Source organism: Dendrobates tinctorius, unplaced genomic scaffold, assembly GCF_039654945.1.
Source record: "Dendrobates tinctorius isolate UK_male_01 unplaced genomic scaffold, ASM3965494v1 ptg000296l, whole genome shotgun sequence".
Taxonomy (NCBI): Eukaryota; Metazoa; Chordata; class Amphibia; order Anura; family Dendrobatidae; genus Dendrobates; species Dendrobates tinctorius.
The window spans coordinates 671,119-696,396 of NW_027361963.1; the positions used below are offsets into that span (position 1 = coordinate 671,119).

General features: G+C 46.1%; 1 protein-coding gene across 1 annotated transcript in view; it reads left to right on the forward strand.

Moving 5' to 3' along the window:
• Positions 1 to 24,897, forward strand: part of LOC141073075 (uncharacterized) — a 43,227-nt gene extending 18,330 nt beyond the window's left edge. The window contains 2 exon segments of the mRNA XM_073560402.1: positions 23,309 to 24,751; positions 24,754 to 24,897. Of these exon segments, the coding sequence (XP_073416503.1) occupies positions 23,309 to 24,751; positions 24,754 to 24,842 (1,532 nt within the window). The 3' untranslated portion in view covers positions 24,843 to 24,897.
• The last annotated feature ends 381 nt before the right edge of the window (positions 24,898 to 25,278 follow it).

Below are 25,278 nucleotides of genomic sequence, written 5' to 3' on the forward strand. Positions count from 1 at the left end.
CAAGAAAAGGGAAAACTAACTGCCCCAGAGCAGACCCCAAAGGAATAGATAGCCCACCTCACATGTACTGACGGTGAGACAAGATGAAAACACAAACACAGGTAGGAAAATAGGCTGAGCAAACGATGGGGCCCGAACTAACTAAAAAGGAGAGGAAAGGAAAGACACTGTCTGCAATCTGCCCAAAACCCTACAAAATAATGTCCAACACTTCTGATAACAAAATTAACCAAATTGGCATGACCGGGTTCAAGGGCTATATCAAGGTCCTACTGGGACACTTACAGCTATCTCCTCCTTGATAAAGCGGCGGGGGACGTCGCGAAACGCAGGTCGGGGGCTCCACTGCTGGGCTCTCCTCTCCATCCCCTCCCTGGTAAGTCGCCTTACAGGCAGCACTGGTATCTTATCTGGCCATTGATTTGCAGAGACTTAGCCTTTGGACGCCGACATGGTACTATGATATGAGATAGGACATGTGCTATATTCCCTATTGTGTTACTTGCCGGGTCTTCCATCTTGGGGAGGTTGAGGGGATGCTCCATGGGATCTATTGCCCACATTCATTCATGAGCACTTCTTTGTTATTTGTTTTGTACTATTGATATTTTTTATATTAAAGTGACTGCGTGCTCTTTTGCTTCTCCTGGTATCTATACTTGTTTCTGAGCTTATGCATATGGTGTTGGAGCAGGGTTGTCCCTTGTTTCCATATCACCTTACATTTATGGGACTATTGTTGCTGCCACTGCAGGGTTTGTGAATACCCACTATTCTCTCATCTCTGTTCCCCTGATGAATCCCTTCTACCAGGGAAGAAACGCGTAGGGAAGACATCTATTCATATACATATAGTGGGGTATCAGTAGCAGATAATATTCGGGTACTGTCCTTGTAAGGACGTGAGCTATGCAGGGGCACGACAGAGAGTGACAGTTTCCCCATTCCCCCACTTCTATACATATATGTTACTGCTCCGGCCATACGGGATCTGGCTGCTAACAACTCTACGGATGGGTGAGATCAAACCATCTTTTTAATGAGCCCTGGTTCAGCACGAGCACTTTATTTATGTGAAATGTGTATTTCATGTTTTTTGTCCGAGGTTGAATTACTTTTATAATGAATTAATAAAGGTTATATTCTAGATTGTTCATAAGGAGACTCTCCAAGCTAATTTCTAATTATTTGGGAAGCACATATTTAATTTTTCTAATTATACATTTTTTAATATTCCATCCTTTACTTTAATATTTTTCTTACACAAGTCCTGTGCTGCCATATAAATGTCTGAGCTTGTGATTCAGACAGAACCACTGGCGGAAGATTCCCTATAAAAAGAAAGATGGAGGCACTGTGGACGCACTCTGTCCTATGGTTCGGCAGTGACTGTCTTTTTAAGCGCGCATAAAAGGACGATCAACCACAGTTTTGTGCATCACCGAAAAGAAGGACACCACTGAACAGAGGCCAGACAGAGTCCAGAGTAACTGCTGCCTCATTATAGGGAATGGATCCCTCGTAAGGGTCATCTGAATAATGTATTTTGTAGATTTAGATGGAAACCCTGATGTAAGTGCTCAGCGTGGAGCACAGGATAAATGTGATCCAAAATGTTGTTTACCCCAAAATGCCTCGGATAAAAGCTTCTAGTCAACCCAGAAAAAAAAAGTCCCCACTAAGATTCCTCATTTGTTAACAGAAATGTAGGAGGTGTCCACATTACTGATAGGACAAAGGCTTTGGAACAGTGATGTGGCTAACAACAAAAGAAATCCACCAAAATATGAGCTTCTAATTCCAAACACACCCTGCTCCTGAGCCCCACAGTGTTGCTAAACCGCAGTTGGGGTCCATACATTTAACATTAATGTATTGAGGATCCCCACTTCATTTACAGGGTGAGTGTCTTCCAGAAGCACGAGCTGAGTATATTGTCCGGGGCACTACAATGTACGGAGCACTACAATGTACTGGATGCTACAGTGTACAGGCACTACAAAATACCAGGCTCTACAATATATCCGGGAACTATAATGGCATATTTGCATGCTTACTTAGCAACATCCATTGCTGCTCGTTTCTGGAAAACACACATAAGTCAAATTCATCACTACACCTGTAGATAAATTCCCAGAGTGGTGTAATTACCAAAATGTGATCACTTGAGGGGGGATTCTGGTCTTCTGCCACTTAGGGGCTCTGTATATGGAGTTCGCAAACTATTCTTTGAAAATTTGTTCTCCAAAAGTCAAATAGCGCTTCTTCCCTCCTGAGCCTCGCCATGTGGCTAAGCAGTACTGTACAGACACATATGGGGTATTGCCACGTTCAGCAGAAATTGTGTAATAATTTATGTGGTCATCTTTACCCATTTCCTCTTGTGAAAATGTAAAATCTGGGGCTAAAACAACATTATAGTGCTAAAAATGTTATTTTTTTTCTTCACCGTTCATTGGTATAACATTTTGTGAAACACATGTGGAGTCAATTTGCTCGCTGCACCTCTGGATGATTTTTTTGTGAAAATTATACATTTTCACAGTCCAATGTCTTAAAATTTTGTGAAGCACCTGTGGTTTCAGAATGTTCACCATAACTTTACATAAATTCCTTGATGGGTGTAGTTTCCAGAATTGGGTCAGTTGTGGGGGTTTCCACTGTTAGGCACATCAGGGGCTCTCCAACACAACATGCTGTCCGCTATCTTTTTTAGCCGATTTTGCTCTCCAAAAGTCAAATTGTGCTCCTTTCTTTCCGAGCCCTGCCATGCGTCTAAACAGTAGTTTTCCCCCACATATGGAGTATCGGCATACTCAGGGGACAGTACACAATAAATTGTGGTCCATTTCTCCTGTTATCCTTGTAAAAATACAACATTTGGAGCTAAACAACATTTTTGTAGGAAAAAGTAAAATTTAACTTTTTCCTTCCACGTTGCTTTAATTTCTGTGAAGCACGTGACGGGTTAATAAACTTCTTGAATGTGGTTGTGAGCACGTTGAGTGATGCAGTTTTTAAAATTGAGTCACTTAGATATTTTCTGTCGCATAGGTCCCTCAGTCACTTCAAATGTGCTGTGGTCCCTATAAAAAATTTGGTTTTGTAAATTTTATTGTAAAAATGAGAAATTGCTGATAAAATTTTACGCCTTGTAACCTCACAAAAAAAATGTATGCTTTAACTCCTTAACGACCAGAGGTATTTTTGGTTTTGCAGTTTCATATTTTGCTCCCCTTCTTCCCAGAGCCATAACTTTTTTTTATTTTTTGGTCAAAATGGCCATGTGATGGCTTTTTTTGGCGGGACAAGTTGTAGTTGCGATTGGCATCATTGGTTTTACCATATTGTGTACTGGAAAACAGGAAAAAAATAAATACCAAGTGCGGTGAATTTGCAAAAAAAAAGTGCAATTCCACAATAGTTTTTTGTTTTGCTTTTTTGCCATGTTCACTAAGTACTAAAACTGACCTGCGATTATGATTCTCCAGGTCATTACGAGTTCATAGACATCAAACATGTCCAGGTTCTTTTTTATCTTAAGTGGTAAAAAAAAAATCCAAAATAAAAAAATTGTGCCTTTTCCGATACCTGTAGCGTCTCCATGTTTCGTGATCTCGGGTTGGGTGAGGGCTTATTTTTTGAGAGCCGAGTTAATGTTTTTAATCAGCTGACATGTGCCGGAAAAGATGTGGGCTCAACGCCAGAGCCCACATCAAAGGGAGGGTGTCCGACATTGGCGTACTATTATGCCCGATGTCGGAAAGGAGTTAAAAATGATGCTAATGTAAAGTAGACCAGTGGTAAATGTCATTTATTAATTACTTTTGGTGAAATAACTATCTGGTATAAAGAGATAGAAATTCAAAGTTTGCAAACTGCAAAATACTCACATTTTTGGTCAAATCTTTGATATTTCCATAAAAAAACGCAAATGACCAAAATTTACAACTGACATGAAGTACAATGTTACAAAAAAAAGGTATTAGACCTACCGGTAATTATGTTTCCAGGAGTCCATCCTGACAGCACCATGGAGGACGTCCTCCTCCTCCTTGCAGGGACAGGAAGCACACGAGAGGTTAAAAGGTCCCGTCCCACCCCCATTGCCTCAGTGTTGTAACAAGTACCACCACAAGGATAATGCAAATAACACTAATAACAGAATCATATTACAGCATATGACATATCAAGAACAGGGAGGAAACTACCAGTGCTGTCAGGATGGACTCCTGGAAACATAATTACTGTTGGGTCTAATACCTATTTTCCAGGACGTTCCTCCTGACAGCACCATGGAGAGTACCAAAGCACCTCCTTAGGGTGGGATTACTGCTTGAAGAACTTTCCTACCAAATGCGGTCTGCTGGCCAGATAGTACATCAAGTTTATAGTGCTTACAGAATGTGTCAACTCTGGCCCATATTGCTGCCCTACAGATCTGCTCTAATGAGGTGCCTGCTCTCTCAGCCCAGGAAGCAGATACCCCTCGGGTAGAGTGGGCACTTAGACCTACTGGAGGTCTATCAGGATCCTGTCAGCGCCGGCAGACTGCCTCAGCTGAGCAGGGTAACTCACCCAGACTACGGGAGGGCCTGGGGTCCGAAACTGCAGGGAAAGTTCCGAGAACAGGACCTGCGACACTAAAGGTAGAAAGAAGTACAAGGACCTACGATCATGTGACCACAGTGAGCGGGGCTTAGCGTCCCACTGCTGGAGATGCCTGTAGGATTCTACTACAGGGATTCTGTATTAGTGGAGAGGGAAGCGCAGGTCAGACAAACGAGGGGGTCATACACGGAGAGGGCGTCGCGGTACCAGAGGGTCAAGCAGAGAGTAGTCAGAACGTAAGCCAAGAGTCATACACAGAGATAGCAACGTAGTACAAGAGGGACAGGCAAAACTCGTAAGAGGGACAAAACTGGATCAGAACCAAAAAAGCATAAAGTATCACAGTCACAAAGCACACCAGGGTCACAAACACTCGGCCAAGGGTCTGAGTATAAGCGACGAGGAATGAGCCCACAATGAGGCTATAAAAAGCCTCCCAGAATCTCAGAGTGAGACCGTCCACATTAACCTCTGAACTACCTAATCCCACAAGCTGAGCAAACCATGACAGTACCCTCTCAACGGGGGGCCTCCGGACGCCTAGGTTTCCCAGGATGCCAGGCATGAAACGCACGAACCAGACGGTCAGTGTGTACTGACCTGGCTGGTACCCATGACCGCTCCTCCGGACCGTACCCCTTCCAGTGTACCAAATACTGCAAAGAGCCCCGAACCCGCCTGGAGTCCACAATGTGTTGTACCTCGAACTCCATATGTCCCTCAACCAAAACTGGAGAAGGAACAGTGTCAGTACCTTCCCTCACCGACCCCAAGGGTTTTATGGAGTTTTAAGGAGGGAGGAAGACGGAGGCGGTAGGTTACCAGGTTCACCACTTCGATGACCTCATAGGGGCCAATAAATTTAGGCCCCAGTTTGGCGGAGGGCAATCGAAGATTTATATTTCGTGTGGACAGCCACACCTTATACCCACAAGACAGTGTCTGAGCAGTGTCCCTTTTCCTATCTGCAAAACGTTTATATTTCTCCTGAGCCTTAGAAATATTTATACGAACCTTTGTCCAAAGGTCCTTGAGACGATTAACCCCGTCCTCTGCCCCCAGACAACCAGAATCTATCTGAGAAAGTTCGCCAAAATGAGGGTTGATCCCATAATTAGTAAAGAATGGTGACCTACCAGTACAGTCATGGCCAAAAGCTTTGAGAATGACACAAATATTAATTTTTACAAAGTCTACTGCTTCATTTTTTCTAATGGCAATTTGCATATACTCCAGAATGTTATAAAGAGTGATCAGCTTAACAGCAATTACTTGCAAAGTCAATATTTGCCTAGAAAATGAACTTTATCCCCCAAAACACATTTCAACATCATTGCAGCCCTGCTTTAAAAGGACCAGCTAACATCGTTTCAGTGATTGCTCCATTAACACAGGTGTGGGTGTTGATGAGGACAGGGCTGGAGATCAATCTGTCATGATTAAGTAAGAATGACACCACTGCACACTTTAAAAGGAGGCTGGTGCTTGGCATCATTGTTTCTCTTCTGTTAACCATGGTTATCTCTAAAGAAACATGTGCAGTCATCATTGCACTGCACAAAAATGGCCTAACAGGGAAGAGTATCGCAGCTAGAAAGATTGCACCTCAGTCAACAATCTATCGCATCATCAAGAACTTCAAGGAGAGAGGGTCCCTTGTTGCCAAAAAGGCTCCAGGGCGCCCAAGAAAGACCAGCAAGCGCCAGGACCGTCTCTTAAACTTGTTTCAGCTGCGGGATCGGGCTACCAGCAGTGCAGAGCTTGCTCAGGAATGGCAGCAGGCAGGTGTGAGTGCATCTGCACGCACTGTGAGGCGGAGACTCTTGGAGCAAGGCCTGGTCTCAAGGAGGGCAGCAAAGAAGCCACTTCTCTCCAGAAAAAACATCATGGACAGACTGATATTCTGCAAGAGGTACAGGGAGTGGACTGCTGAGGACTAGGGTAAAGTCATTTTCTCTTTTCGATTGTTTGGGACATCTGGAAAACGGCTTATTCGGAGACCAGGTGAGCGCTACCACCAGTCTTGTCTCATGCCAACTGTCAAGCATCCTGAAACCATTCATGTGTGGGGTTGCTTCTCAGCCAAGGGAATGGGCTCTCTCAGTCTTGCCTAAAACCACAGCCATGAATAAAGAATGGTACCAGAATGTCCTCCCAGAGCAACTTCTCCCAATCGTCCAAGAGCAGTTTGGCGATCAACATTGCCTTTTTCAACATGATGGAGCACCTTGCCATAAAGCAAAGGTGATAACTAAATGGCTCAGGGAACAAAACATAGAGATTTTGGGACCATGGCCTGGAAACTCCCCAGATCTTAATCCCATTGAGAACTTGTGGTCAATCATCAAGAGACGGGTGGACAAACAAAAACCTTCAAATTCAGACAAAATAAAAGCATTGATTTTGCAAGAATGGACTGCTCTCAGTCAGGATTTGATCCAGAAGTTGATTGAGAACATGCCAGGGAGAATTGCTGAGGTCCTGAAGAAGAAAGGTCAACACTGCAAATATTGACTTGCTGCATTAACTCATTCTAACTGTCAATATAACCTTTTGTTACTCATAATATGATTGCAATTATATTTCTGTATGTGATAAAAACATCTGACAAACACATATAAAAACCAGAGGGCAGCAGATCATGTGAAAATATAATATTTGTGTCAATCTCACAACTTCTGGCCATGACTGTAGATTGGTTTACCCGGTTGTTGAAGGCGAATTCAGCTAATGATAAGGCATCAGACCAGTCACTCTGCAGGGTAGAAGTCAGGCACCGAAGAATTTGTTCAAGCGACTGGTTGGTGCATTCAGTTTGTCCGTTGGTTTCAGGGTGATACGCTGAGGAAAAAGACAGAGATATCCCCAATTTTTTGCAGAAGGCCCACCAGAACTTAGACACAAACTGAGTCCCCCTGTCTGACACAATATTAGTGGGAACCCCGTGCAAGCGTACCACCTGGGACAGGAAATGTCTAGAGAGCGTTTCTGCTGACGGTAAACTTGTCATGGGTACAAAATGTGCCAATTTAGAAAACCTGTCCACCACAACCCAAATAACAGTATACCCACAGGATGATGGAAGGTTGGTGATGAAGTCCATGGACAAGTGAGTCCATGGCCTTCCTGGGACTGGCAAAGGCACCAATTCCCCGACCGGCTGGCAACTCAAGCTCTTAGAATGGGCACATATCCCACATGATGCAACATGTTTCTTGACATCTGAGGCCATTAAAGGCCACCAAAAGACCCTTGCCACTGCTTCCCGTGTGGCGGCTATACCAGGGTGTGCACTCAACTTTGAATCATGGAACTCCCACAGGAGTTTGTTGCGCAAATGCTGCGAGACAAACAATTTGTCTACAGGTTTGGAGCTTGGAGCCAAAGATTGAGCCCCCACATTCTATCGCTCCAATTCCGACGACACCTCGGCAACCACGAGACTGGGTTGAAGAATGGGGGACGGCGGATCGGGGGCGGATAGCGGCTCAAAACTATGTGATAAGGCATCAGCCTTTACGTTCTTAGACCCTGGCCGAAAAGTAATTGAAAACTGAAATCTGGAAAAAAAAAAAAGTGACCAGTGGGCTTGCCTGGGAGTCAGTCTTTTAGCCGATTTAATGTACTCTAAATTTTTATGGTCAGTGATAACTGTAATAGGGTGAGCCGCCCCATCCAAAAAGTGCCTCCATTCCTCGAACGCCAATTTAATAGCCAGAAGCTCTCTGTTGCCTACGTCATAATTTTTCTCCGCTGGAGAAAATTTCTTAGAAAAATAGGCACAGGGCCTGAGATTCGTCAGAGAAGCTGGTCCTTGTGACAAAACTGCCCCCACCCCCACCTCTGAAGCATCCACCTCGACCACGAATGTTTTGGAAGGATCCGGTTGGACCAGGATAGGAGCAGATGAGAAACAGTTTTTTAGCGTCAGAAAGGACTGTTTAGCTGATGAGGACCAGTTTCTGACATCTGCCCCCTTACAAGTGAGGTCCGTGAGAGGCTTAGTTACCTGAGAAAACCCTTTAATAAACTTGCGATAATAATTCGCAAATCCCAAAAAGTGCTGGAGTCCCCTAAGGTCCCAGGGCTGGACCCACTCCACAGTAGCTTGCGCCTTCTTGGGATCCATACGAAACCCCTGAGGTGAAATTATCAGACCTAGAAATGACAATTCCTGAACAGAAAATGAACATTTCTCGAGTTTGACGAACAATTGACTTTCTCTGAGCTTCTGAAGCACTGTTTTAACATGCAACAAATGGGAAACTTCGTCAACAGAATATATCAGGATATCATCTAGGTATACCACTACAAAACGGCCGATAAGATCCGAAAATACCACATTGATAAAATTCTGAAACACTGCGGGTGAGACCAAAAGGCATTACTAGATTTTCAAACAAACTCTCAGATGTAAGGAAAGCAGTTTTCCATTCGTCCCCTTCTCGTATTCTTATTAAGTTGTAAGCCCCTCTCAGATCCAGTTTAGAAAACCATTTGGAACCGGAGAGCTGGTTACAGAGATCAGGAATCAACGGTAGGAGATATGTGTTCCTGACAGTAATTTTATTAAGTTCACGAAAGTCGAGGCAGGGACGTAGACCGCCATCTTTTTTCTTAAAGAAAAATCCCGCTGCAACCGGGGAAACTGAGGGTCTTATGTGCCCCTTACGGAGACTTTCAGAAATGTACTGTTTCATAGCTAGGCGCTCGGGGCCTGACAGATTGAACAGGCGAGATTTGGGCAATTTGGCTCCAGGAATCAGATCAATGGCACAATCAAATGGCCTATGAGGGGGTAACGCCTCGGCCTCGCTCTCAGAAAACACATCCTCAAAGTCTTTCAGGCACTCCGGAATACCCTCCAGACTAGTAGAGGACACAGAGACAGGTTTTGCTATTTTCATACAACAAATTGATTTATGGTAACAATCAGCACACTTGGACCCCCACTTAACAATCTCCCCAGATTCCCAGTCAATCGCTGGGTTATGGCACCGAAGCCATGGCATGCCCAGCACCAGTCCTGCTGGCAATTTGTCCATGACAAAACATTCAATTTCTTCCACATGGGAAGAACCGATTTGCAAAGTAAATTTTTCAGAAACCGAAATTATCCCAGTTCGGGTAAGAGGAGATGAGTCGATAGCCATGACTTTAAGTGGTGTGGAAAGCCTGACTGTCCCTATTTGGTATTGGCAAACAACCTCAGAGTTGACCAGGTTGAGTGATGAACCACTGTCCACCAGTGCTGTAAAACAAAAACGGACATTGTCTATCAACAGTTCAACCCTTAGCAAAACTTTAGAACATGAGGAAGAAAGTACCTGAAGGTCTGGGCAGCCTCCTCGATCACTACCCAGACCTAGTCGTTTCCCGTCGCCTTGGAGGACGATGGGCATGAGGGACAATCCTGTTTCCAATGACCAGACTCCCCGCAATAAAAACAGAGCTGCTTCTCACGGCGGCGTTTCCTCTCCTTTTCTTTGACCAAAGTGGCGCCGATCTCCATGGGTTCATGAGCAGCACTGGTCTCTTTGCTGCCGGAGAATAGGGATGTCTCGGAATGCATGACACCCCTAGCCCGAAGTCCCTGCGGTCCATATGCACGGCCTGAGTAATGGCATCCTCCAAGTTGTCAGGTGGGGAATGGAGGGCCAGAGCATCTTGGAGGCGTTCAGACAGGCCTCTGCGGAATAAGCCCTGAAGGGTAGCATCATTCCATGAGACCTCCGCAGCCCAGCATTGGAACTCCGCACAAAACCACTCAGCCGAGTATTTACCCTGATGCACACTCATGACCATATCTTCAGCCACACGTACTCTGTCAGGCTCATCATATATGCGGCCCAGGGCATCAAAGAAGGCATCCACTGTCATTCTTTCGGGGGCGACGGGAGACAGAGAGAAAGCCCAAGCTTGGGGGACACCCCGCAGCAGAGAAATAATAACCCCCACCCTCTGGAACTCGTCCCCAGAGGAACGGGGCCTCAAAGAAAAAAAAGCTTACATCCCTCTCTGAAGGACCTAAATTCCTTTTTATCCCCTGAAAAGTGGTCGGGCAATTTCACCGGAGACTCAGGGCATCCCACAGATACGTCCCTATTGCCGGGACCAGGAGACCCTGCCGCCATGGCCCCCTGCACGGTGTCTACCAACTGCTGTTGTGTATGGGCCAGCGTGCGCTGTTCCACATTGAGATTTTGGAACATTTGGGTTAGATGTTTGACATGATCGGCCAAAGCCTGCAGGGGATTCATAGTGCTAATTTGCTCAGAAAATATACACAACTTCCCCAACTCTAAAAAAAAAAATGTGCGGTCATTTATAATATCAGGATCCTGTCAGCGCCTGCAGATTGCCTCGGCTGAGCAGGGTAACTCACCCAGACTATGGGAGGGCGCGGGGTCCGAAACTACAGGGAAAGTTCCGAGAACAGGACCTGCGATGCTAAAGGTAGAAAGGTGTACAAGGACCTACGATCATGTGACCACAGTGGGCGGGTCTTGGCATCCCACTGCTGGAGATGACTCTAGGATTCTACTACAGGGATTCTGTAGTAGTGGCGAGGGAAACGCAGGTCAGACAAACGAGGGGGTCATACACGGAGAGGGCGGCGCGGTACCAGAGGGTCAAGCAGAGAGTAGTCAGAACGTAAGCCAAGAGTCATACACAGAGATAGCAACGTAGTACAAGAGGGACAGGCAAAACTCGTAACAGGGACAAAACCGGATCAGAACCAAACAAGCATAGAATCATAGAATCGTAGAGTTGGAAGGGACCTCCTGGGCCATCTGGTCCAACCCCCTGCTCAAAGCAGGATTCGCTAAATCATCCCAGTCAGATGTCTGTCCAGCCTCTGTTTGAAGACTTCCATTGAAGGAGAACTCACCACTTCTTGTGGCAGCCTGTTCCACTCATTGATCACTCTAACTGTCAAAAAGTTTTGACAGAGTGATCATAAAGTATCACAGTCACAAAGCACACCAGGGTCACAAACACTCGGCCAAGAGTCTGAGTATAAGCGACGAGGAATGAGCCCACAATGAGGCTATAAAAAGCCTCCCAGAATCTCAGAGTGAGGCCGTCCACGTTAACCTCTGAACTACCTAATCCCACAAGCTGAGCAAACCATGACAAGGTCTAACCTCCTCGGCCTGGTTAGCGTTTGAGATTACAGTTGTAATCCATCTTGCGATGGAAACCTTACTGGCCTTCTTCCCCCTGTTCTTTCCCCCGAAAAGAATAAACAGGTTTGGGTCTACGCGCCAGCTACTTGTGGCTTCTGGATGGTCTATAACCGCCTGTCTGAAATCCAGAGACTGGAGGCTCTGCTCTTTCGCGTTGGAAGGATTGTTACAAAAGAAGGGTAACACAATCTCCTGATTTCGATTCCGACTAGAGGCTACCTTTGGTATGAAAGCAGGGTCTAATCTTAAGATTATACTATCATCCCTGATCTGGAGATATGGGTTTCTGGTGGATAGGGCCTGGATCTCCCCTACCCTCTTGGCCATGGTGTTCGCCACTAGAAATGCAGTTTTCCAGGTGCGAATTGAGATAGGTATATCTTTGCTGGGGACATATGGATCCCTACACAGAAACCTGAGGACCAGATTAAGGTCCCAAGGCGGAGTAAACTGCCTAATAGTGGGGTGCAGCCTCTGTGTCGCTTGAATGAATCTTACTATCCATGGGTGAGATGCCAGAGGATAGTCGAAGAAAGAGCTTAGTGCTGAAATCTGGACCTTCAAGGTGCTGGGCCTAAGCCCCTTGTTGAACCCTGCTTGAAGGAAATCTAGGACTCTAGATATGTCTGGGGTACCTGCCACAAAGTCGGACCTGCCACCTACCAGACAGAACCGCTTCCAAATTATAAGGTAAATTGCTGATGTGACCGGTTTTCTGCTGGCTTGGATAGTGGCTATGACCTGGTCTGATAAGCCTTTAGCCTTCAGGATGTCCCTTTTAGGATCCAGGCTGAGAGGTGGAGTCTCTCTGGGTTCAGGTGGTGAATCGGGCCCTGGTGGATGACAACCTCCCTTTGGTGGGAGCTCGATTGGGTTCTCGATCGCCAAGGCTCCCAGCAGAGAGAACCAGCTCCTCCTCGGCCAGTACGGGACGACCATGATGACTCTTGTACAATCCTACTGGATCCTTCTTAGGACGGCTGGGATGAGCGCCAGGGGTGGAAAAGCGTATGAGAGGGGTTCTACCCACTTCTGACTCAGGGCATCTATCCCATCCGGAACGTCCGAGGGGTTCAGAGAGTAGAATTTTGAGACCTTCGAGTTTTTTCTGTTTGCCAATAGGTCTATCTTGGGGGTTCCCCAGCACCGGCATAGTTCCTGGAAGATATCCTGGTTCAGCTCCCACTAAGTTGGGCAGACCTGCTGTCTGCTCAAGTAATCTACCACATTCTGGGACCTTTCCAGGTGTATGGCCGTTATGGAGAGGACTGTACCTTCGGCCCAGGAAAATATTCTCAATGCCAGGTCCTGAAGTGGTCGATGTCTTGGACCTCCTTGATGTTTCAGGAACAAGACCATTGTCACATTGTCGGATAATATCCTGACGTGTCGATTTGAGAGCGTGGACCGGTGCCGGCTTAAGGCCTCCCAAACTCCCTGAAGTTGGAGGATCTGCCCCTGATGTCTTCCGGCCACCTGCCCTGAAGGATTCTCCCCTGTAGATGGGTTCCCCTTTCCCACATGCTGGCGTCCATGGTGACCACTACATAAGGGTAAGTGGACCATAGTACTCCGACCTTCAGGTTCTTTGTCTGTGTCCATCAGAAGAGTGACCATTGTAAGGTAGCGCTTGCTTCTCAGGTTGGGGACACTCTCTTAGCAGCCAAATAACCAGGTCCGGAACAGGTTTTCATAAAAGCATCAACATAGTCCATTCAGTTTATTCAACATCATAAACCAAAGCAGTATGCAACAGTCTTAAAGCAGACAGCAGAGTATCTTCACAGTGGAGCTCTGCTCCCCCTTAGCCCTCTGGTCAGACAGGCTGTGCTTCATCCAGCGTACATGCTATACAGTCTCTTAGTTACACTCCCTTGTCCGGGTTACATCTTAGCTGCTTCACCATACTGCAGACATCCGTTCCCTCCAGGTAACTGTCAGACACAGGTCTGCCATTACTCTCAGCGTCCCACGTGCTCTCAGCATGTCAGCCAGACGAGACCTTCTATATGGACCAACCGGGTCCAGCCATTCACTCATGTGACCTACCCTGGTCACCTTATATGGCGCGTAGCCACGCCCAGCACATCACATAGCTATAACCTCATCACAGGTCCTTCAACCATTCATACACATAATTTACTATGGCGTTTTTAGACACACCCAGGGTGTGCAATCACTGTGGGTGATACTCATTCATTCATTGCTTTTGAGTTGGTGAGAGCCTGGTGGAAGGATGGAGCTGAGGAGGAGTCCTGCGCAGCTTAGCCAGGGGGGACGTTTGTCAGCTATGGTGTCTGGACGAAGGGCTGGCATGGCGTGGTGGGGTCGCAGTGATGGTGTCGGCGGGAAGTGTCTGCATGGACTGGTGGAGTGGCGACTATGGAGAGTGGCACTCACCATGTGGGACTTGGCTGCTGAGCTGGACTCAAGCATGCTTGACTTCGTGGCAGAAGCTGAACTTATCCTTGGGACTCTGTTACTAAGCAGCAGCAACTGGTGGTGGACTCTGCTCCTAGGCAGCACTATGGTGCTGGATCCTGTTATGGTGATGGATCCGGGTGGAGGAGAAGACGCACGCAGGTGGAGGGCTCTGTTGCAGGAGCATAAGCACAGGGCATAAAGCTAAGTGGTGTCCCCCTGTATTGTCTCTTTCCCTCATGTGTGTTGTTAGTGCAGTGGTGGGATTAGTTTCCGCACCGACCAATTCCCTAGTGAGGGTTTAGGGTCAGGGCGAGCTAGGGCGTTGAGGTACGCATGCGGCGCCCGGTGTGGAACCGGCATAGGGAACGTTAGGAGTGCAGGGACACTGGCTCAGGGGAGCTCAGGAGGTCTCCAATTCCCTTTTCCCTATCGCAGGGCCCACCACTGTTTATGTTTCCCAGGTCCCCCTTATTATTTAAATTCGCCTTACTGGAGGCGGGGTTTCCAGAATGTATGTATAACGTGTAATTCCTAAATTCGCCAGGTGGAGGCGGTGTATCCATCTGCACGTTTTATTATTTAAATTCGCCCCACTGGAGGCGCTGTATCCAGGGTCACGTGTGTTATGGGTCCGCCTTGCGGTATCATCTGCGTCCTGACACACGTGACCATGACATTATCACCCGCCTTACCTTTTTTCTGGTGAGCTTTTGGCCATGTGGAGACCTGTGAGTAATTGCTGCCGGGCCTCACTGAGGTGAGTGAGGAGCGGCATGGTGTGTTAGAGCCGCTGCAGCAGCAGTTATCAGGGTCTGGGGCCTCTGCTCAGACAACCAGGAAATCAAAATGGCGGCGTTTGGCAAAAAGCCCCCTAGAGTCGCTGCTGGGGAGCGGGACTTGCTCATGCACGGGGAGGTACCCAGGCAGGTGGGAGGAATGGTGCCCCACGGAGCTGCCTGGTATTCCCCGAGGTGAAAGGGTACATCCCTGTGGTGAGCAGACTGGTGTGATAGTCCGCGGGGTTTATGCCAAATCTTCCATACCATTGAAGAAGCTGCCCCCTCCTGGTCGTGTGGAGGCGACCAGCGAGTGTATTTTTCCTCCATATTCCTGCGGCTCTGGCAAAGTGCCCCCTAGAGTCGCTGCTGGGGAGCGGGACTGGTTCATACAGGCGGACGTAACCAGACAGGTGGGTGGAATTGGTGTCCCCATGGTGCTGTCTGGGGTTCCCCGAGGTGAAGGGGTACGTCCCTGTAGTGAGCAGACTGGTGTGATAGTCCGCGGGGCTTACGCCAAATCTTCAAATACCACCGAAGAAGCCGCCCCTCCTGGTCGTGTGGAGGCGACCATCGAGTGTATATTCCCTCCATATCCCGGTCCCTTCACCCCCAGGTGTGAGCAGCAGGTGTGCTGCGGGGGAGTAGGGACAATTCTCACCCCTCGCCATTAACCAACCCTGGTAGGCGCAGACCTCATGGTGAAAGGGTTGGAGGGTGGTGTCCCTTGGTGAATAGCGGGGCTGTGAGTGTGGTGACAGCGGAGGGACGCCTCTGTTGTCGAGTCCAGTATGAGTTCACCAAAATATGACAAACTAATGTGTGCAATAAACGTTCAGGTCCGGACCTGTGTGTGAACGAGCGTGTATGTGTGCCACCAAAAAACATCTTGTGGAAGTGTGTTGTGGAGCCTGATCAGCTCAGAACAAACAAGCATACATATACATAAACTCGTTCCCCAGGTCGGCGCTGTGGAGATGAGTGGTGCCTCCAAAATGAACTTTGTTGCCAATACCAGTGGTGTGTTGTCATAAACCTGAAGTGTCAGGTAGTGGTGGAGTGAACTCAGGATCTGGGCGTCCCCACTGTAGGTATTTCCCTAATGAGGGGTGGTCTTGAGGGTCCAGAGGCCCCTCATTAAGGAGGGGGTACTGTCATGATCTGAAGTGATCTGACAGTTTTAAAAGCACTGTGTGAACTTTTTCCTTTTGGCAAGTTGCCAAGGTGACTTGACTGTCCCCGGTGGTGGTTAGTGGTATCGCACCTTAGGTTTCAGTTTAATGTGCACGTAATTAGGAATCAGGTGTGGGGCTCTATAAAGGAGTCTCAGGGTGTGCAATCACTGCGGGTGATATTCATTCATTCATTGCTTTTGAGTTGGTGAGAGCCTGGTGGAAGGATGGAGCTGAGGAGGAGTCCTGCGCAGCTTAGCCAGGGGGGACGTTTGTCAGCTATGGTGTCTGGACGAAGGGCTGGCATGGCGTGGTGGGGTCGCAGTGATGGTGTCGGCGGGAAGTGTCTGCATGGACTGGTGGAGTGGCGACTATGGAGAGTGGCACTCACCATGTGGGACTTAGCTGCTGAGCTGGACTCAAGCATGCTTGACTTCGTGGCAGAAGCTGAACTCATCCTTGGGACTCTGTTACTAAGCAGCAACAACTGGTGGTGGACTCTGCTCCTAGGCAGCACTATGGTGCTGGATCCTGTTATGGTGATGGATCCGGGTGGAGGAGAAGACGCACGCAGGTGGAGGGCTCTGTTGCAGGAGCATAAGCACAGAGCATAAAGCTAAGTGGTGTCCCCCTGTATTGTCTCTTTCCCTCATGTGTGTTGTTAGTGCAGTGGTGGAATTAGTTTCCACACCGTCCAATTCCCTAGTGAGGATTTAGGGTCAGGGCGATCTAGGGCGTTGAGGTACGCGTGCTGCGCCCGGTGCGGAACCGGCATAGGGAACGTTAGGAGTGCAGGGACACTGGCTCAGGGGAGCTCAGGAGGTCTCCAATTCCCTTTTCCCTATCGCAGGGCCCACCACTATTTATATTTCCCAGGTCCCCCATATTATTTAAATTGGCCTTACTGGAGGCGTGGTTTCCAGAATGTATGTATAACGCGTAATTCCTAAATTCGCTAGGTGGAGGCGGTGTATCCATCTGCACGTTTTATTATTTAAATTCGCCCCACTGGAGGCGCTGTATCCAGGGTCACGTGTGTTATGGGTCCGCCTTGCGGTATCATCTGCGTCCTGACACACGTGACCATGACACTAAGTTTTTCTGCTCTGCTTTGTACTCTTCAGTTTTGTTTTTGTTTTGCCTTGTTTTTTGGGAGTTCTGCCATCCCCGGCCGGGGGTGAGCTGGATTCCATTTTTGTCTCTGATCTGTTGATATTTTGCTCTGTCTTCAGAATATACCTGAGTGCTGATATAGTCTTTTGAAGCCTAGCGACTTCAGGGCCTGTTTTTCCTATCAGTCGGTTGGCTCATTTTGATAGGGTTTTTGCGGATGGCAGACAGCAGCTTTCCTATCCTGTCCTATGTAGTTAGCTTGGGCCCCATCATTTGCTCAACCTATCTTTCTATTTGTGATAGTGTTTTCATCTTGCTTCACCGTCATTATATGTTGGGGGCTGCCTATTGCTTTGGGGTCTGCTCTTGGGCAGTTTAGTTTTTCCCCTTTCTGTCTTTAGGCTATATAGTTCTCCGGCTGTGATCGAGGGGTCTAGGGCACCGTAGGAACCCCCCACGGCTACTGCTAGTTGTTGTGGATAGGTTCAGGGGTCTGCAATCCGATAGCTGCCAACCTCTCTGGTTTTTCTGGACTTAGCTGGTATTTTGTTTTTTCCTCCTTCGGTGACTCATCATAACAGAATCACCAGCCCCACCGCAGATCCTAGGGTACTCAATAGCAGGAGAGAATTGTAAAAAAAAATAAATAAATAAGTGTCAGAATTTTTTTTTTTTTTTTTTTTGTGTGCATATTTTTTCCTCTATATCTCTGAGGCCGTAGGGGGGATTTTTCTCTCAATGGAGCTGAAGCAATTGTCTGATCGTGTGGAGCAGCTCGCTGCTGAAGTGCGGGGAATTTCCGCCTATCTTGCTCATTCACATGCTGCTGAACCAAAGATTCCTACTCCTGATGTATTTTTGGGGGATCGGTCTAAATTCTTGAATTTCAAGAATAATTGTAAATTATTTTTTGCCTTGAAACCTAACTCGTCGGGGAACTCCACGCAGCAGGTTAAAATTGTCATCTCTTTGATGCGCGGCGATCCCCAGGATTGGGCGTTTTCTTTGAAACCTGATGATCCTATTCTGAATAATGTGAACGCATTTTTTCAAGCCTTGGGGTTGTTGTATGATGAACCTAATGCTATTGATCAGGCTGAAAAGACCCTGTTGGCATTAAGCCAGGGTCGGGATTCGGCAGAGTTGTACTGTCAAAAATTCCGAAAGTGGGCGGTCCTTACTACCTGGAATGATGGTGCCTTGGCAGCCCTCTTTCGGAAGGGTTTGTCAGAAACTGTAAAAGATACTATGGTGGGATTTCCTGTTCCCTCTGGTCTTGACGATTCTATGTCATTAGCCATTCAGGTGGATCGGCGTTTACGTGAACGCAAAACTACACAAGAGATGTTACCACCTGTTGAACAAATGTTTGAACCTATGCAATGTGATAGAGTTTTGTCTAGGGCGCAACGTCAGGAGTTCAGAAGGCGTAATAAGCTGTGTTTTTTTTGTGGAGATGCCTCGCATATTATTTCTGTCTGCCCTAAACGAGAGAAACGTGCACACACGTTTTCTGTGGGTGGTGTTCAACCTAAGTTTCTTCTGGCAATTACTCTGATCTGCTCCCTGTCCACATTTTCCGCCAAGGCTTTTGTGGATTCAGGAGCAGCTCTGAACCTGATGGACTTGGATTTTGCTAAACGTTGTGGATTTCCTATGACACCTCTGCGGACGCCTATCCCTTTGAAGGGGTATTGATGCTACTCCTTTGGCGAAAAATAAACCTCAGTTTTGGACCCAGGTGGTAATGCGGGTCGCCCCAGACCATCAAGAAAATTGCAGATTTTTGGTGTTGCATAATTTGCATGATACCATTGTTCTGGGGTTTCCCTGGTTGCAAATCCATAATCCAGTTCTGGATTGGAAATCTTTGTCTGTGGTGAGTTGGGGTTGTCGGTGTGCCCTTAGTGATGCTCCTGTTTTCTCCACCTCTCCCCAGTCACATGATGTTCCTGACTATTTGGCTGACTTTTATGATGTATTTAGTGAGAATGAGTCTGCGTCTTTGCCTCCTCATAGGAGTTATGACTGTGCTATTGAGCTGAACCCGGGGTGTAAATTCCCCAAGGGTCGGCTTTTCAATTTATCTGTACCCGAGCACGAGGCTATGCGATTCTATATTAAGGAGGCATTGGAGAAGGGTCATATTAGACCATCCTCTTCACCCTTAGGTGCTGGGTTTTTTTTCGTGGCTAAAAAGGATGGTTCATTAAGGCCTTGTATTGACTATCGTGCCCTCAACAAAATTACTGTTAAATATCAGTATCCGTTACCCCTGATTTCTGATCTATTCTCCAGAGTTAACGGTGCTTGCTGGTTTACCAAGCTTGACCTCAGGGGGGCGTATAATCTTATTCGCATTAAGCATGGGGATGAATGGAAGACGGCGTTTAATACTCCGGAGGGACATTTTGAGTACCTGGTGATGCCTTTTGGGTTCACTAATGCCCCTTCTGTCTTCCAGTGCTTCATGAACGATATATTCCGAGACTTTGTGGATAAATTTTTTTGATTATCTATCTGGATGATATTTTGATCTTCTCCAAGAATTGGGACTCTCATGTGGATCATGTTCGGACTGTGTTCCGGATTTTGAGGGAGAATTCCCTGTATGTCAAGGGATCAAAATGCCTTTTTGGGGTACAGAGGATTTCATTTTTGGGATTTATTTTGTCTCCGTCAACTATTGAAATGGACCCGGCCAAGGTACAGGCCATTTATGATTGGGTTCAGCCCACTTCTTTGAAGGCCCTCCAGAAGTTTTTGGGTTTTGCTAATTTTTATCGGAAATTTATAGCTAATTTTTCTGGTATTGCCAAGCCATTGACGGATTTGACTAGGAAGGGTGCTGATGTGCTGAATAGGTCTCCAGAGGCTGTTTCTTCCTTTCAGGAGCTGAAGCGAAGATTCACTTCTGCTCCGGTTTTGCGGCAACCTGATGTCTCACTCCCGTTTCAGGTGGAGGTGGACGCTTCTGAGATTGGTGCAGGAGCGGTGTTGTCCCAAAAAGATCCTGTGACATCTAAAATTAATCCTTGTGCTTTCTTTTCCCGAAAGTTCTCCCCATCCGAACGTAACTATGATGTGGGGAATCGGGAACTGTTGGCCATGAAATGGGCATTTGAGGAGTGGAGACATTGGTTGGAGGGAGCCAAACACCAAGTCGTGGTCCTTACTGACCACAAGAATTTGATTTACCTGGAGTCGGCCAAGCGCTTGAATCCTAGACAGGCTAGGTGGACCTTGTTTTTCACACATTTTGATTTTGTGGTTTCTTTTCTTCCGGGCACTAAGAATGTCAAGGCAGACGCCCTCTCTAGGAGTTTCCTTGCTGATTCTCCTGTTGTGATTAAGCCTGCTACCATCTTAGGCGAGGGGGTAGTTCTTTCTGCCATCTCGCCCGATTTGTGACGTGCTCTGGAAGAGTTCCAGGAGGACAAACCTGAGCGTTGTCCCAGTGGAAAGTTGTATGTTCCTGACCAGTGGAGGAAGAGAGTGATGTCTGAAGTTCATTGCTCTGCATTGGCTGGTCATCCAGGTATTTTTGGTACTAGAGATCTGGTGAGTCGATCTTTTTGGTGGCCCGCCTTGTCTCGTGATGTCAGGAATTTTGTGCAGTCCTGTGGGACTTGCTCCCGGTCTAAACCTTGTTCTCGCTCTAGTGGCTTGTTGATGCCTTTGCCGGTGCCCAGGAGGCCATGGACCCATATTTCAATGGATTTTATCTCTGATATGCTTGTCTCTCAGAGAATGACTGTTATTTGGGTGATTTGTGATAGATTCTCTAAGATGGTCCATCTTGTACCACTCCCTAAGTTGCCATCTTCCTCTGAGTTGGTGCCCTTGTTTTTGCAACAGGTGGTTCGCTTGCACGGGATTCCTGAGAACATTGTATCTGACAGAGGAGTTCAGTTTGTGTCTAGATTTTGGAGGACTTTCTGTTCCAAGCTGGGAGTTCAGTTGTCCTTCTCTGCGTTTCACCCTCAGACCAATGGGCAGACGGAGAGAACAAACCAGACTTTGGAGTCGTATTCGAGATGTTTTATTTCTGCCGATCAGGATGATTGGGTTACATTTTTGCCCTTGGACGAATTTGCTTTAAATAATAGAGCTATTTCTGCCACTTTGATGTCACCTTTTTTTTTGTAACTTTGATTTTCACCCTCGATTTTCTTCGGGGCAGGTGGAGCCTTCTGCCTGCCCAGGTGTTGACACTGTGGTGGAGAGAATGCACCATATCTGGGACCAAGTAGTGGATAAGTTGTCTCTCTCCCATGAAAAGGCCCAGCGGTTTTCCAACCGGCGTAGGACCGTTGGTCCCCAGTTTAAGGTGGGTGATATGGTTTGGTTGTCATCAAAAAATATCGCTATGAAGGTGGCTTCTCCTAAGTTTAAGCCTAGATTTATTGGACCTTACAAGATTTTGGAGATTATTAATCCGGTCTCTTTTCGGTTGGCTCTTCCTGTCACATTTAAAATTCATAATGTGTTTCATAAGTCCTTGTTGAAGAGGTTTGTTGAACCAGTAGTTCCTGTGGTGGCACCTCCTGACCCTATATTGGTTGAAGGTAACATGGAATATGAGGTAGAGAAGATACTGAATTCCCATCTGGCAAGACGGAGACTCCAGTATTTGGTTAAGTGGAAGGGTTATGGTCAGGAGGATAATTCCTGGGTCTCTGCCTCTGATATTCATGCCGAAAGATTGGTGCGTGCCTTTCATCAGGCTCACCCGGATCGCCCTGGTGGCATGGATGAGGGTTCGGTGACCCCTCCTCAAGGGGGAGGTACTGTTGTGAGTTCATTTTTTCCTTCACCATTGAGGTCTGATGAACTCCTCCTCTAGTGAAAGAAGGTAGTGAGACTGATTACCAAACACCTGGGCAGCTGGATGATGACTGGGTGGCTGGAATTGAGGACTGGATATAAGGCTGCCGACGCCCTTCTTCCTGGCTGGTGATTTTCCTGCTGGATTCTTGGAGACCAGTCTGATTCCTGCATCTCAAAGCTAAGTTTTTCTGCTCTGCTTTGTACTCTTCAGTTTTGTTTTTGTTTTGCCTTGTTTTTTGGGAGTTCTGCCATCCCCGGCCGGGGGTGAGCTCGATTCCATTTTTGTCTCTGATCTGTTGATATTTTGCTCTGTCTTCAGAATATACCTGAGTGCTGATAGTCTTTTGAAGCCTAGCGACTTCAGGGCCTGTTTTTCCTATCAGTCGGTTGGCTCATTTTGATAGGGTTTTTGCGGATGGCAGACAGCAGCTTTCCTATCCTGTCCTATGTAGTTAGCTTGGGCCCCATCATTTGCTCAACCTATCTTTCTATCTGTGTTAGTGTTTTCATCTTGCTTCACCGTCATTATATGTTGGGGGCTGCCTATTGCTTTGGGGTCTGCTCTTGGGCAGTTTAGTTTTTCCCCTTTCTGTCTTTAGGCTATATAGTTCTCCGGCTGTGATCGAGGGGTCTAGGGCACCGTAGGAACCCCCCATGGCTACTGCTAGTTGTTGTGGATAGGTTCAGGGGTCTGCAATCCGATAGCTGCCAACCTCTCTGGTTTTTCTGGACTTAGCTGGTATTTTGTTTTTTCCTCCTTCGGTGACTCATCATAACATACGCCCACTTTTGTGATTAGTCAATCTCATTTGCATACGGTACTGAAATGTTAAAGCTCCATTTTTAATTGCGTGGACACTTATCTATACTAAGGGCATGATAGGAAGCTTGCTACGAGAGTGAAATGGCACTGGTGGTACATTAGGGGGGTAATTCCTGATGACCGGATTCTTTTAAGAACTGTATATTTGCTGTGTAATCTCTGCCACCCCTGATTTGTGCCAATGTCACGAGTTTATAAGTGTTATTCATTTTACCCGTCGTCGTGTTAATGTTATGGCATGTAGTTGTCTTCCTTATTAGCGATACTTTTACTAGCCAGGGTTTTCATTGTGAGCTCCAGAAAAAAAATTTGAAATCTCTTTTGTGTTGTCGAAAAAAATCACATCCAATCTATCTTTCATCCTTATAGGAAATCCTTGTGAGAATAACTGGTTATCACTAAACTGTAAAGAAGATATCAGGAAGCGCTCTAATGGAGAAAACCTCATTACCCTCCATGGACCTCCTGGACTTCACAGCACTTCACATTCTTATAATACTCCTAGTCTTGAGGAAACCTCTCCTGAGCAATCTCACATTGTTACCACAATTCCAGGTGACAAAGTGGATACAAGATTTCAGTGTGACAATCAATATTCTCTAAGCTCAGAATTTTTAGCAGAAAGGAAGCACAAAGGAGAGAAGCCATACTCCTGTTCAGAATGTGGGAAATGCTTTACCTATAAATCAAAATTTCTAATACATCAGAGAATTCACACAGGAGAAAAGCCATTTTCATGTTCGGAATTTGAGAAGTCCTTCACAGATAAAGGGAGTCTTATTACACATCAGAAAATTCATACAGGTGACACTCCATATTCATGTTCAGAATGTGGGAAATGTTTTTTATATAAATCATATCTTGCTACACATATGAGAAGAATTCACACAGGGGAAAAAAAATTTTCATGTTCGGAATGTGAGAAGTCTTTCATGTTTAAATCGCAGCTTAATACACATCAGAGAAGTCATACAGGAGAGAAGCCATATTCATGTTCACTATGTGGGAAGTCTTTCACAGATAAAGCGAATCTTAATACACATCAGAGAATTCATGCAGGAGAGAAGCCGTATTCATGTTCACTATGTGGGAAGTCTTTCACGGTTAAAGGTAATCTTATTAAACATCAGAGAATTCATGCAGGAGAGAAGCCGTATTCATGTTCACTATGTGGGAAGTCTTTCACGGTTAATGGGAGTCTTATTAAACATCAGAGAATTCATGCAGGAGAGAAGCCATATTCATGTTCACTATGTGGGAAGTCTTTCACCGTTAAAGGGAATCTTATTACACATCAGAGAATTCATGCAGGAGAGAAGGCGTATTCATGTTCACTATGTGGGAAGTCTTTCACAGATAAAGGGAGACTTACTATACATCAGAGAATTCACACAGGTGAGACTCCATATTCATGTTCAGATTGTGGGAAATGTTTTTTATATAAATCATATCTTGCTACACATGAGAGAATTCACACAGGAGAAAAACCATTTTCATGTTCAGAATGTGAGAAGTCTTTCTCCGTTAAATCGCAGCTTAATACACATCAGAGAATTCATACTGGAGAGAAGCCGTATTTGTGTTCACTATGTGGGAAGTCTTTCACAGATAAAAGGAATCTTATTACACATCAAAGAATTCATACAGGAGAGAAGCCGTATTCATGTTCACTCTGTGGGAAGTCTTTCACAGTTAAAGGGAATCTTATTAAACATCAGAGAATTCACACAGGAGAGAAGCCGTATTCATGTTCACGCTGTGAGAAATGCTTCACAAAAAAATCAAGTCTTGTGAGCCACGAGAGAAGTCACACATAGAAGCATGTTCAGAATGGTGGAAATCTTTCATACATAAATCATATCTTGTAAAACAGTGGAGAAGTCATGCAGGAAATAAACTGTAATTATGTTCTGTGTTTTATAAATTTTAATAAACATTGCTCAGCATAAATGAATACACCCCCTTTGATTGGTAAGATTTTTATTAATGTTGCCAACACTGAGTTTAATGGAACTTTTTTTGTAATCAAAACATGTAAGTTAGGTTAATATAACTTTTTTTTATATCAGATAATTTTTATTAATACAAATTCAAGGTGGAAAACAATAGAACAAAAATCGCAATGAAAACATTAACAATGGTCATTAGTTTCAGAAATTCCCTCCCTCTTTTCCCCTCCCCCCATTACATACAAGAGCAGCAAATAATGCATGGTGTAACCTAAGTTCAGGGTCATCTTCTCTCCACCCAAGGTGTCCACAGTGTCTCAAATGTTCTTATGCTTTTTCTCTTAACGTAAATGTCTTTTTCCATATTCACAATATAGTCAGACTGTCTGA